Genomic DNA, 12,335 nt, shown 5'->3' with positions numbered 1-12,335 from the left:
ACTCAAGTTCATCTGCGCCTTCTCTCCCTCTGTCTCCCTGCTAACTGGGTCAGTCTCATGGGTCCTGCATGTTTCCAGACATTCTGCCTCTTCTTAGAATGTGTGTCTACTCCTAGCCATGCTGTAGAGAAAGAGATGACACTCCCCACTACACACACACACACACACACACACACACACACACACACACACACACACATATAATCCTCCACACCCCCTGGAGCTCCTGAAAGAGGACGGCTCTACCTTGGCCAGGACTGGCCCAGTTCTACCTACACTCAGGATAGGAATGTGTGTGTGTGTGTGTGTGTGTGTGTGTGTGTGTGTATGTGTGTGTGTGTGTGTGTGTGTGTGTGAGAGAGAGAGAGAAAGAGAGAGAGAGAGAGAGAGAGAGAGAGAGAGAGAGAGAGAGAGAGAGAAATGAACATTGCGAAGAGGGAGAAGCCATCAGTGCCAGTGTAGTCTTCAAGGATCACCAAATTAGAGTGGGTTGGGATCAGGCACTTGATAGAAACTGATAACACAAATGTTGTAAAATACATCTAGGAGGGGAGGCTGCCGGGGCTGAGGAGAAATCCCTGCTTTGGGACATAGGCTGAACTGAGAGAGTTCAAATACAGGAAAGGGGCTCAAAGAGAAAGAGCAAATGAGGGCCAGTGCGAGGGGGTAAAAGCCAAGGAAAGGTGGCCATGCCAAGGGTCGGAATGGCATCTCCCACAGCAGAAGCTGAGGTGACTGTCCCATGGTGGTAGCAGAAAGTCCTCAGAACCAGACCAGGACAGTCTGGGCCATTCCAGGCACCATCACCAGAACTCACTAAAGACAGTAGAGAAGGTGGGAGCCAAGGCAGAGCTCGTGCTGTTGAGTGAGTGAGCAGGGCAGAACCCTGGGCCTCCCACTCACCCTGTGAGAGAGACCGTAGGCATGTTCACTAACCTCTCTGGTTTTCACCCCCGCAGAGCAGGGTGGTGGCAGTGCCTACCTTGTAGGGCTGTAAGTTTAAAGGGGTGAATGCAAACTGGGCAGGATGAAGAGTTCAGTGGAATACCAGAGCAGTTACAGAGGTGTCCTAGAGGAGGGACCACCCAGGCTACCCTCTGCTTCCAGGCCTCTGTCGTCCCCCCCCCCCACTCCTCGGAGCGGCCTTCCGTTACCTTGTGTATCCAGTGCAGGTTCATCTGCTGCCCCACAGCGATGTGACATAGTGCCAGGACCTGAAGAGAGGCCCAGGGGGCCAGTCAAGCCACGTGTGCCTGGAAAGCTCGCTAGCTCCCCAGAACCCTGCTCCATGCTCCTGCCCTTGGTCTGACCCTAGGCTGGCAGCACACCCTCCCCACAGGCACCAGGAATGTCCAGCCCAGCCCCGTCCAGGCCTGGCTTCCTTCCATATTACTCCAGGCCTCAAGCCTCCTCTTCTGGGAATTCCCCTGTGAAAGGTCCCTGGGTTTGGTGGCACAAAAACTGCCCAACTTAACACTTCGGCTTGTTGGGAGATTTCCAGGCCTCAGCGATCGGAAGCAGATCTGAGCCCTGTCCCCGAGGAGCTCCCGGTGCATTGTGCTCAACCTGAGTCTCTCACTGTGGAGGACACTGGGGGTAGGCAGCCTAATCAGTTTCTGGAAGATGCCTGAAGTAGATGCCAAAAGCCAGAATGGGTCCTCTGGCCTGGGGGGTGGGAAGGGGCTTCCAAAGGAACAGCCAAAGGAGACCTCCTCCTTCCAAACAACATCCAAGGGGTCCAGGCAGGACAATGTCCCTACCTCCCATAGACCAGTAGAGACCAAGCCTGCCCCTCCTGGGAGCAGACCCACATGAGCCCAAGGGAGCCCCTCCACCCATACCAGGAGGCCTGCAATGTATGTGAAGGCCGCAGCTGTGGTCACCAGGATGGGCACAGACCAGTCGCTCCAGTAGCCCATGCGGTTGTAGAGGTACCTGGTGGGAGAAGGGCAGAAGTCAGATCTCCGCTGAGCCACTGCCCAGCCAAGGATCCAGGGCAGTCTTAGCTCTCAGGAAGCTACAGGCAGGGAACCACAAACAGCCCTCCCTGCCTTCTATTGGCAATCAGTGTATCCGTTCTCGACAGTCATGCCTACTTCTGGTGGGCACTCAGAAAGCAAGAAGCAGAAGAGCCCAGAGTCACCATTCTGAAGGCCATGGCACTTCCTTCCCATTGAACCCCACACTGCACCTTTATACGTGTGTGAACAGCGGATCTGGGATAACCACCCCAGGGCTGCTCTCCACCCCTGCCATCCTCAGGAGCATGGCCAGCACAGCTCTGAGGGATGGACACACTCTGCCATCTAATCCCCACACTGCCTCTCGCTGGCTCATAGGACCTTGTGGAGGTGACAGGCATTACAGATCCCAAGGTGCCCTTGACTGTGCCGTTCATCTCAAGTTCAATGGCGAAGTGTGGAGATGGGGAGCCTTAGAAGTGATGAGCTGGGCCACTCTAGGCCGCTCACCTGTAGGATGGAGATAATAGAATGCCCTTCATGGGGCTTCAGGGAGTGGAGGGAGGGACGCTTGCGACAAGGACATAGCGAACTCTTCCTAACACGAGCATTCACTGGAACCAGTAAAAAAAAACGCTGAGAAAATGTGATTTTTTTTAAAAAGCAGCATGTGGTCTTCTTGCACTCGTGCCATATATAGCAGCTTCCCATTAATGGCGCTTCCTAGCTTGCAGTGATTCACTGTATAAGCTAACAGAGATGAGAAGATGGCTACGTCTCTTTGCATTTCTATGTCCTTGGTTGTGTTGCTATAAACAAATTGGCGGGGCAGAGAGAGCAAACTTTACTGGTCCTGGAGGCTGCAGCTTAGCTACTCCCCAGAAAGATGGCTCACTCTCACATAACCTCCTTGTGTTAGTGGGGAAAGAGCCTCAAACGGTGAATTAACTCACTCGACGTATTAGAGTCTGAGCCAGTGCCAGGACACTTAGTGGCAGCCTTCTTGGAGCGGGGAGGTGATATCAGGAAGTCTCCATGAGGCATCTGCCTCCCCATCCTCTCCCAGGGCCTTGCTCTGAACCTGTGGGGAGGCCCACTCCTCAGAGGGTCACAGAGTAGGCTCACCTTCTTGTATGACTTGGGAAACTGAGGCCCAAAGAAGGCAGGGGATTGGCCCTGGAGCTACCCCCAAAAGATCTTCTGTTCCCAATGGCCACATGGAGCAGGGACACCTCCAGGATAAACACACAGTGGCCTACCAGGTGTGTCCAACCTGCAGCCCATGGGTCATATCCGTGAACTTTTGTAAAACATCGTCTGAGTTTTGTTTGGGTGTTTTTATGATTTCGTTTGCAATCCCAGTGTACTCTCCGGCATAAATTCTGCAGATTGTCCTGTCATCTCAATGGCAAATGGCTGGACACTCCAGGCCCACATGGTAGTTCTCTTTGCCTATCCCCATTCAGTGCCCGCTGTGGATCTTGCTTACATCCTTTGTGTGTGTGTGTGTGTGTGTGTGTGTGTGTGTGTGTGTGTGTGCGCACTTCAGATTCCCAAGAAGCAGACATTGGCCTCTGTGGCTGACTTCAAGGCAGGGTGGACACTCACCTGTTGAATTTCCCCAGTGACAGGGAGCTATCGAGGGTCAGATGTCTTTCTCCATCACTGATCCATCACTAACTTGCTGTGTGACCTCACAAAGGTTCTTTTACCCTCCTGGGACCCTCATTTCCCCAGACTGCCCTTGACACATGTTCTTGACACCGACCGGCTGTATGATCATGGGTGAGCATCCCTTCTTGAACCCCAGTTCGCCCATATATTACAAGGTATGTGCATCTGTCTAGGAGTTGCCACTGAGGCCGGCAAGCACTGTTCTCATGCATCCAGAGTCTTACCCATGCTTTAGGCACTTACAAAGACGCATGATTGACCTGTGATATTTAATAGAGACCAGGACCCAGCTCCGGCACGTGAGTGGGCCTGGCTCATCTTGCTGGACTACAGCGCAGATGGAGGCAGCAGTGTGTCCTTTACTGTGTCCATTAACGACAGCGGTCCAGGCAGAGTGTGACAGTTCATATTGTCAATCTAGAATCACCTAGGAGGTGAACCCCTGAGGGAGCTTCTAGATTGGGTTAAATGGGGGTGGGGAGACCCATCCTAAACGTGGGTGGTGCTATCCCATGGGCTGGGGTCCTGGATTGACTACAAAGGAGGAGTCAAGATGAACCCCAGTGTTCATCTTCCTGGCACAACATAAGCAGCGGCCTCGAGCTCCTGTACCAATGACGGTGACAGGTTGTACTCTGGAGCCATAATAAGCCCTTCTTTTCTGAAGTTGCTCATGTCAAGTATTTTGTCACAGCAATGGGAAAGTAACTAACAGGCAGGAAGGTGGGCAGCAGGCTTCATGTCCCTTTAATAGAGTCCCAGGATCCTAGCAGAATCCTTGAACAGCACGGGAAGCTGTGGGTCAGCGGCTCCCCCTCCTGGAGACTCAGCCTCCTGGGAAGCAGCCCTGTGTCCTGCCCCAACTCAGCCCCCATGTCCTGGTAAGGACCTGCCGAGGCTGGAGTTATCCTACCACAGAGGGAGAACGAAACCCAGAGAATACCAGAGGCTTGCTCCCTAGCCCTGACTCCCCACGCTGAAGTTTTCAAAATCTGTCAGTGGAAGACTTCTCCAGAACACAGAGGGTCTTCCTCCCAGCCCATGCCTTTCATTGGTCAACAAAAGCTGACTAAGGAGATTCGAGGGAGGGCCCCGCCCTTGGACCTGCAGTGCCCCGTAAGGAGCACAGCTGAATCAGACAGCTGCTTGCATGAGCCAGGGAGCCTAGGCTAGGGACCGCCTCTTCTGCCCAGGCTTTGGTCTTTCTGGGCCTTGGAGCTCTTGTCTACAAAGGGGGCTGGTGACCTTCCACCTCAGGCTGATGCTGCCCTGCCTTCTGCTCCTACTCCTCACAGCCTGTACCTGCAGAGGATCACCATGTCTCCTTGTAAACTAGCTCAGGCTAGTTCCCATGTCTCCTCCTCCAGAAAGCCCTCCTGAAATCTCAGGGGCACAGAGCTCTCCCTGGTTTACCAGACTGTGACAGGCCCTTCAGATACACAAGAGCAGGGCTCCGATGGGCCTTGTTCAAGGCCCTAGGGTAGAACTCTCTCAGGGCCGAGCTGGCAAGGAGGCTCCAACTTGAGCCCTGGGACTCCCCCACTCACCAGTTGAACTCATCGTAGTCGTTGTGGACTCCCCACCAGAAGTAGAGCCAGGTGAGCGTGAGGCTGAAGGTGCAGACAAGGAGCAGGAACCACAGGCGTTCCCACTACAAGAGCAGAGCAGAGGGTGGCGTCAGTCACATCGGGCAGTTCTCTCCCTGCCCTCCCTCCCTGAAGCCTCAACTGCCAGGGGCTGAGGCTCAAAGAGGTCCAAACCTGCCCAGTGTCACAGAGCCAGGTTACAGAAGAGTGGACAGCCAGGAACAGATAGGGGTCCATGAGGGAGCTGCAGGCTAAGGTCTTTCTGCTGCATCTGGAGGCCTGCCACTGTGTCTTAGCCTCTTATCTGGGGAGCTGTTCCCTGAAAACCTCTCACAGAGTCTCCTGCAGCCCAGACCAGCCTTGAACTCCTGATGTAGCTGAAAATGGCCCCTTGACCTCCACATCTACATGCTGGGATTATAGGCATGTACCCCTAGGCCCAGTTATTTTTAAGGTTTATTTTATGACTACGCGAGCATGTGAGCATGTGTGTGTGTGTGTGTGCGCGCGCAGCTCTGGAAGCCAGAGGCATTAGGGATCCATCTGGAGCTGGAGTTCTAGGCATCTTTGAGATGCCCAACATGGATGCTGGGAATCAAACTCAGGTCCTCTGCTAGAGCAGTGTGTGCTCGTTACCCCTGAGCCAGCTCTCCTGCCAGCCAAGAAGTCTTTAAGGCAGTGCTGAGTATCGAACCCAGGGCTTTGTGCATGCTAGGCAAGCACTATCAACTGAGGAACACCCCAGCCCTTTCCTCTCTCGCCCTCCATCCTTTTAGGCCCACACAGTAGGCACAGCTTCCCACTTCTACCCCATGCTACTGACAGAAACACTGATGTCCGTAAGACCAGCCAGCCTGCCAGAGCCACTCAGCTAGGTAGCAGGCTAGGAGCAGTGAGTTCTCTGACTGGATGAGGTGTAGTGACTGCCTTCTCCCTCTGGGGCTGGGGCTTTGGGGCTGAGCTGGGGTGGGGGTGGGGGTCACACTTTTTTTACTCCAGCGGAAGTGGGTCAGTGGCCATGCAGCTTCCCCGGAGCCTGGGCTCAGAAGCTGCAAGTGCACCTAGCCCTAGGTTTTCCCCTCTTCCCTCTCTCTGTTGATCTCAGCAGCACACACTGGGGCAGATCATCTTGCTGTACCCTGAGAGAAGCTGCTGAGGTCAACAGAGATGATTTGCAAATGAGATGAGAGAACTCAAATTAGTCAGCCAGGAGTGCTGAGTCTCCAGCACAGAGCAGCCAGCCTGGCAAAAGGGTAAAGAAATCCAATTGGCTAACTTCCTCCTGTTCCTCACCATTCAGGCCTTCCTTCTGTGTGTGACCCCTGACCCCCAGCTTCACCTCTTCAACTGAGAAGGACCACAGGCTTGGCTTGCTACCCCAAGTTCCTATTTCCTATGGAGGACCTATGGAGTTGGGTCACATGCCGCCCCCTCTGGGAAGCCTTCCTGGATTCAGTTCCACTCCCTCAAACCTATTGTGCTCCTCAGTACAAATGCTTGTCTTTTCTAAATCCACCATGTGCCCCCAGAGCATGTGGGATCTGTTAGTATTGATGACTAGGAAAGAGGGTGCCAGGGGAGAAAAGACATTCCCTAGCTTCCTGGAATCCTTCCATCCCGCATCAGTAGCTAAATATTGTGTTTGGAGCCAGACTACATGGGAATCTCAAATCTCCATCTACCACTGACAGGCTGTGCATCCCTGGACAGTTTACTTAACCTCTCTGTGCTCTCTGTGTGCACATGAATGACATACAACAACAGCACTTACATCACAGGGTTGAAATGAAGGGCTCCTGGCCACCACGCAGAAGAGGTTCTCAACCCAGAAAAGCCATGGCTCAGTACACACTGACATCCTCCTGCCAGCATGAGTCACTCAAGTTGGTGACCCATGCTTGAGTGAGCAGTTGCCACCACTCATAGTCATGTGCAGAACCAGGCTGCTTGGCCTAACCCTGCTCTGCCTGTGACAGTGACAGTTCTCGAAAGCCTAGTCTCCTGCAGGTTCAGAGGTGGGATAGTCTGACCCACTGCAGGTTCAGGGATGGGATAGCCTGGTCTGCTGCAAGTTCAGGAGTGGGATAGCCTGGTCCACTCCAGGTTCAGAGGTGGGATAGCCTGGCCCACTGAAGGTTCAGAGGTGGGATAGCCTGGTCCACTGCAGGTTCAGAGGTGGGATAGCCTGGTCTACTGCAGGTTCAGAGGTGGGATAGCCTGGTCTGCTGCAAGTTCAGGAGTGTGATAGCCTGGTCCACTCCAGGTTCAGAGGTGGGATATCCTGGCCCACTGAAGGTTCAGGGGTGGGATAGCCTGGTCTGCTGCAAGTTCAGGAGTGGGATAACCTGGTACACTGCAGGTTCAGAGGTGGGATAGCCAGGTCCGCTGTAGGTCCAGGAGTGTGATAGCCTGGTCCATTCCAGGTTCAGGGATGGGATAGCATCTCAGAGAAAAGTCTGCCTGTGTCTGCCCCACCTGGCCATGGGCCAGCATAGCCCCAGACTAGTAGAGAGAGAGAGAGAGAGAGAGAGCCCTCGCTAGGACCAAGGCAGGACACTTGTCTTCCTGTGAGGACTGGATCTCGGGGCTGTCCAGATGGATGTCATAGTAAAGGAGCAGAGTGAGTGGTACTCAGTCCTCCTCCCCACATTCTGGCCCACATGCTGCATGAGAGACTGCACCTCCTCCATCCCCCACCAGGCCCAGGGCCAGTCCTTCTGAGAGTTTGCCTACTTGCTCATGGAAGACCTGTTTCTTGCAGTCTCACTGACATCTGACTCCCACTCAGTATGGCATATACCTCCCTATCATGTTAGCACGGACTCCCACTGGCCTCAGTTCCACGGCCTCCAGCTGGGAACTGACGAGGTTAGAGCCAGTAATAGGTAGGCAAGGCACCTGGGCAAGGTGGGAAGGGCAGGACCTCGGAAACCAGGAACTAGGAACCTCATTTTCAGAAGCTAGGGCTGGGAAACCTAGTGATTAAGGTCCTTTAGAAGCTGGAGGTCATTAGGCCACAGGCAGCTGATGGAGGGGAGGAAGAGAAAGGCACATGGTTGTACCAAGAACAATCAGAGGAAAAAACTGAAAAGCAAGGATTGGGAGAAAGAGGACGAGGAAGGAAGGTGAGGAGCGGGAGAGGAAGTGGCTTTCCACTGATAAAAGAGGTTCCCAGGGGCACTAATGGGCTTGGTCCGGGAGAAATGCCTGGGCATGCTCTCTGCCCATTAGCAAATGGGTCTGGCTCAGTTCCTGTGATGTGTAGAGGGCCTGCTGCCTCACCGGTCTCAGAGGCCACGCCAGTGGACCTTGAGGCCCTGGCCCTCTGCCTCTCCACATTTATAGGAATGTGCCGGAGCATGTGATGATTCAGAAAGGGAAAGATCATCGAACCACCTACGGGTGAGCTACTGAGCCCTACCATTCGAGGCAGTTACCACGCAAGTGTAGTTTATCATGACAGTCATCTGTCAGACGGCAGTCAAGGCTTCAACATGGGCAAGAGGTCACCAAGCAGGGGAGGAACGTGGACCCCAGGAGTTTTGAGATGCTCCCCTGAACCTGTCCTACCACTCTGGGACTCTGTATGGCAACCCCCTGCCGAGGTTCTGTTCACCCTTCTCTTTCTGTAGGCTGTACCTCCAGGCCTAACCTCTGGCTCCTCGGGGACACCATTGTGTTCCTGAAATACCGGACAGCAACCTCCCACCTCTGAACAGCCTGTGCTGGCCCTTGGCACCCGGCAACCTGCCCTCCAGCTGCACGTAGCTGCAGAGATAGGAAGGGTGTCTGGGCTCCAGCTCTGTAGTTTAGACTGTGGGTTTTACCCTCAGAGCCTGGAGTCCTCACATACAGGCTGGGAATGCGAAACCTTACCTTGGAAGGGTGCCGTTGAGTAAGCTAAGCAGCTTCCAGTGGCCCACGGTAGGGGTAAGAAAAGGGAAGGCTCACCGACTAGGTTGTGTATTTCTTGGGGAGTGCTGGAAAGAAGTGTGGTCTGGGTCCCCAGGGCCTACCTGCACACCAGGACACAAAGTGGTACTCTGAGGAAAGCCAGGAAAGGACGGACTGGAGACTGAGACTTGAGGAGATTGGGTTCAGACTAGCAGACTACTCGCCTCAGGCCCAGGGGCCCACTGAGGGAAAGAAACCATGTTTCCTTCTGAGCCCGGGCAGCTGGGGCTGCACTAGGGGACCACCCCTTTGCTGATTGGTAGTTCCAATGATCCCACAATGGCAGGTAGCAGCATCTGGGCTGGGAGAGAGCCCAGGCCTGGTCAGGCAGTATCTTGTATCCCCGCTCCATGGGATGGATGCTGATGGCTGATAACTGACAGAGGATCCCTAAAGTTCCAGCCCTACAGCCTCGTCTCACCTCCTCCCAGTCTTGCCCTGGCCTTCCAGGACCTGAGACCCTTTGTGGCAGTCAGGGCTACAGGACTAATTTCACCAAAGGTCATGGTTCCTCCTCCCTAGCTCCTGTAAATGGTTATCCTCCTTGCCTGAGTCCTGTCCCCACCTTTGACTCCCACACCAGAGCACTCTCCCATGCTTGCAGAAGAGTTCAGTAGCAGCCAAGCTCTGATAGTCCCCAAGCCCAGCTGGACACAGGAAGCATGGGCACTAGATGGGGTGGGGCAACTCTGCTACTGTTGGCTTCCACTCACTGTCAGCTCCTGTGTACCCCCAACTGCCACGGGGATGCATACAGCCGCCCATCACTGCTGGTGTAGTCAAACAGAGCAAAGTCCACCTGGCTTCTGAAGTCTATGATCTCACAGTGCTTGACAGGAGGTGTAGGCCCCACACCGGCAACATGGAAGACTCAGACTCATACGCACTACAGCCTGAGATGTCACCCTCAGCTCCTGCTTCCTGTATACTGCCCCCCAGACCGAGGCAGGGTAGGAAGTCAACCTACTTCAGCTCAGGCAGCCTCAGCCTGACCAGCAGTTGGACTCAGACACTCAGTCATGCTGGGTTTGAATCCTGGGATGGTCAGAGCTGAGTAGCCTTGGAGACATCCAACCTCTTTGAATGCCAGCTTTCTGCTCTTAGAATGAGGGCAGGTATAGTGTGTCACACAGGGCACTGAGAGCTCTCCTGCAGCGTGGCACTGGCCAGGCAAGGGAGCTGTCCCCTTAAGTCCCTCTCTCCTGCCTCCCTACCTCCATCCAGGGGAGCTCCACTTAGGTGGAAACCATGCAACCCATCCAGCCAAAGGGGTCAAACAATACTGGGGTTAAATGGGGGGAGGGAGAGAGAGAGAGAGATAGACACACACACACACACACACACACACACACAGACTGAGGGGAGGGGGATGGGGAGACGCGAAGAGAGAGAGAGAGAGAGAGAGAGAGAGAGAGAGAGAGAGAGAGAGAGAGAGAGAGAGAGAGAGAGAGAGAATACCACGTATCACAGCTGGGCTTTAATTCCAGCCCTTCTACCCACCGGCTGGGTGGCCGTGGGCCAGGCATTCAGCACCTCAACCCTCAGCTTCCTCCCTTTTCATGGGGATGACGTCATCACGAGCTCACAGGAAAGCTGTCCCAGTGATTACACATGTAAGCTGTAAGTCGCCAGATCCACCATGGTTCCTATAATTACCATGCGCGTCTGACAGCCCTTTAATTATGTGAAGACAGCGATGAAGTCTTCACCCTCCCGAGCTCTACACCGAGCCTTCCTCTAGCTGCTGAGGACAGCAAGCCCATTGCCTGCACCTGGCCCAGGCTGGGCACCATAGGCAGCCAGACAAAGAGATGAGGCCTGGCTCAGCAGGCTTTGGACTATGGGCCCAGGAGCAGGCTGAAGGGGCAGGAGGCTGACCGTGACAAGACCCTGGCATGCGGCTGTTCAGCCCCTGCCTCACACACAGGCTTCAGCCTTCACGTTGGGAGACAGAGGCCTGCGGGACTCTTCCTAGCATTGGGGATCCAGCTCTCGACCTCCTCCTCCCACAGTGCCTCAGAGCAGATGGAATCGTCTCGGGAAACTGAGGCTTAGACAGGGAGAGTGGCAGGCCTAAGGTCACAAAGAACAAGCACCAGGTCAGCCAGAACTGGCAACCAGGCCTGAGTCCTCTGTGGTCCTCAACTGTCTCAATGAAACAAGGACCAGGACGTGTAACTAACCTTGTCTGGCCACAGAGCAGCCGGTGAAAAGAATTTGGATTTCACCATCTCTAAAGAAATGGAGACACTAAGAAGCAAGGTAAAGAATGGCCCAGAAGCATGACCGTGGGGCTAGGACACCAGCAAGGGACTGCAGAGCAGTGAAGAACATGGCACACGGGGTTGGGACGCAGGGACATGCACTCTGAAAAGCTCCCTACCTCACACCCCACTCCAAGCCCCACCCCCACCAATGCTCTCTTCCTGTCACTCCTCTCAGGGCTGCAGAGCCTTTCTTTCCCTGTGGAGACCCAGAAGTCTGCAGCAGTGACCAGGGACACTCCGGTCCTGGGCATGAGTGAGAGCAAGAACTGCCTAAAAGCACAGAGGACAGTGGGTTTTACTGTCTGCTCTGGGAGAAGGACACAGAGGGCTTCCTGGAGGAGGAAAGAGGGCTGGAAGGGAAGGGCTTGCTGTGAGGACAGGGCTGGGGAGCCTCCATCTTGGCAGGAAGGAGCAGGTGATGCAGACATGGAGCCGTCGGGTCTCATTCAGGGAAATGATGTCTCCTCTTAATGGTCATTTATTTTCATTTAAAAAAATTATTGCTGGGCATGGTGGTCCATGCTTTTAATCCCAGCACTTGGGAGGCAGAGGCAGGTGGATCTCTTGAGTTCTAGGACAGCCAAGGCTACACAGAGAAATCCCATCTCAAAAAAACAACCAACCAACACACACACACACACACACACACACACACACACACACACACACACACACACAAATGCATGCACATGTGCTCAGATGCTATGGTACGTATGTGGAAGTCAGAGGATGATTTCGGCAGTTGGCTCTCTCCTTCCACTGTAGGTTGCAGACTTGGACTAAGGTCACCAGGCTTGGATGACAAGTGCCAGCACCTGCTGGCTATCTCACTCACCTCCTCTTATTTTTTAAGCTAAGGATGACTCTGAACTTCTGATCTCCTGACTCTACCT

At 54.2% G+C, this 12,335-nt stretch overlaps 1 protein-coding gene across 5 annotated transcripts in view; it reads right to left on the bottom strand.

Moving 5' to 3' along the window:
- Gdpd5 (glycerophosphodiester phosphodiesterase domain containing 5) overlaps positions 1–12,335 on the bottom strand; it is an 81,169-nt gene that overhangs the window by 18,356 nt on the left and 50,478 nt on the right. For all 5 annotated transcript variants that reach the window (XM_032893013.1, XM_032893016.1, XM_032893012.1 and 2 more), the window contains 3 exons: positions 5,183–5,286; positions 1,842–1,935; positions 1,155–1,214 (listed from right to left, as the gene is read on the bottom strand). In XM_032893013.1, the coding sequence (XP_032748904.1) occupies positions 1,155–1,214; positions 1,842–1,935; positions 5,183–5,286 (258 nt within the window). The remainder of the gene's footprint in view (positions 1–1,154; positions 1,215–1,841; positions 1,936–5,182; positions 5,287–12,335) is intronic.

Source organism: Rattus rattus, chromosome 2 (assembly GCF_011064425.1).
Source record: "Rattus rattus isolate New Zealand chromosome 2, Rrattus_CSIRO_v1, whole genome shotgun sequence".
In the NCBI taxonomy this organism is placed as follows: domain Eukaryota; kingdom Metazoa; phylum Chordata; class Mammalia; order Rodentia; family Muridae; genus Rattus; species Rattus rattus.
Note: the sequence above shows the minus strand (reverse complement) of the source record. Positions and strands in the feature narration are given on the sequence as shown.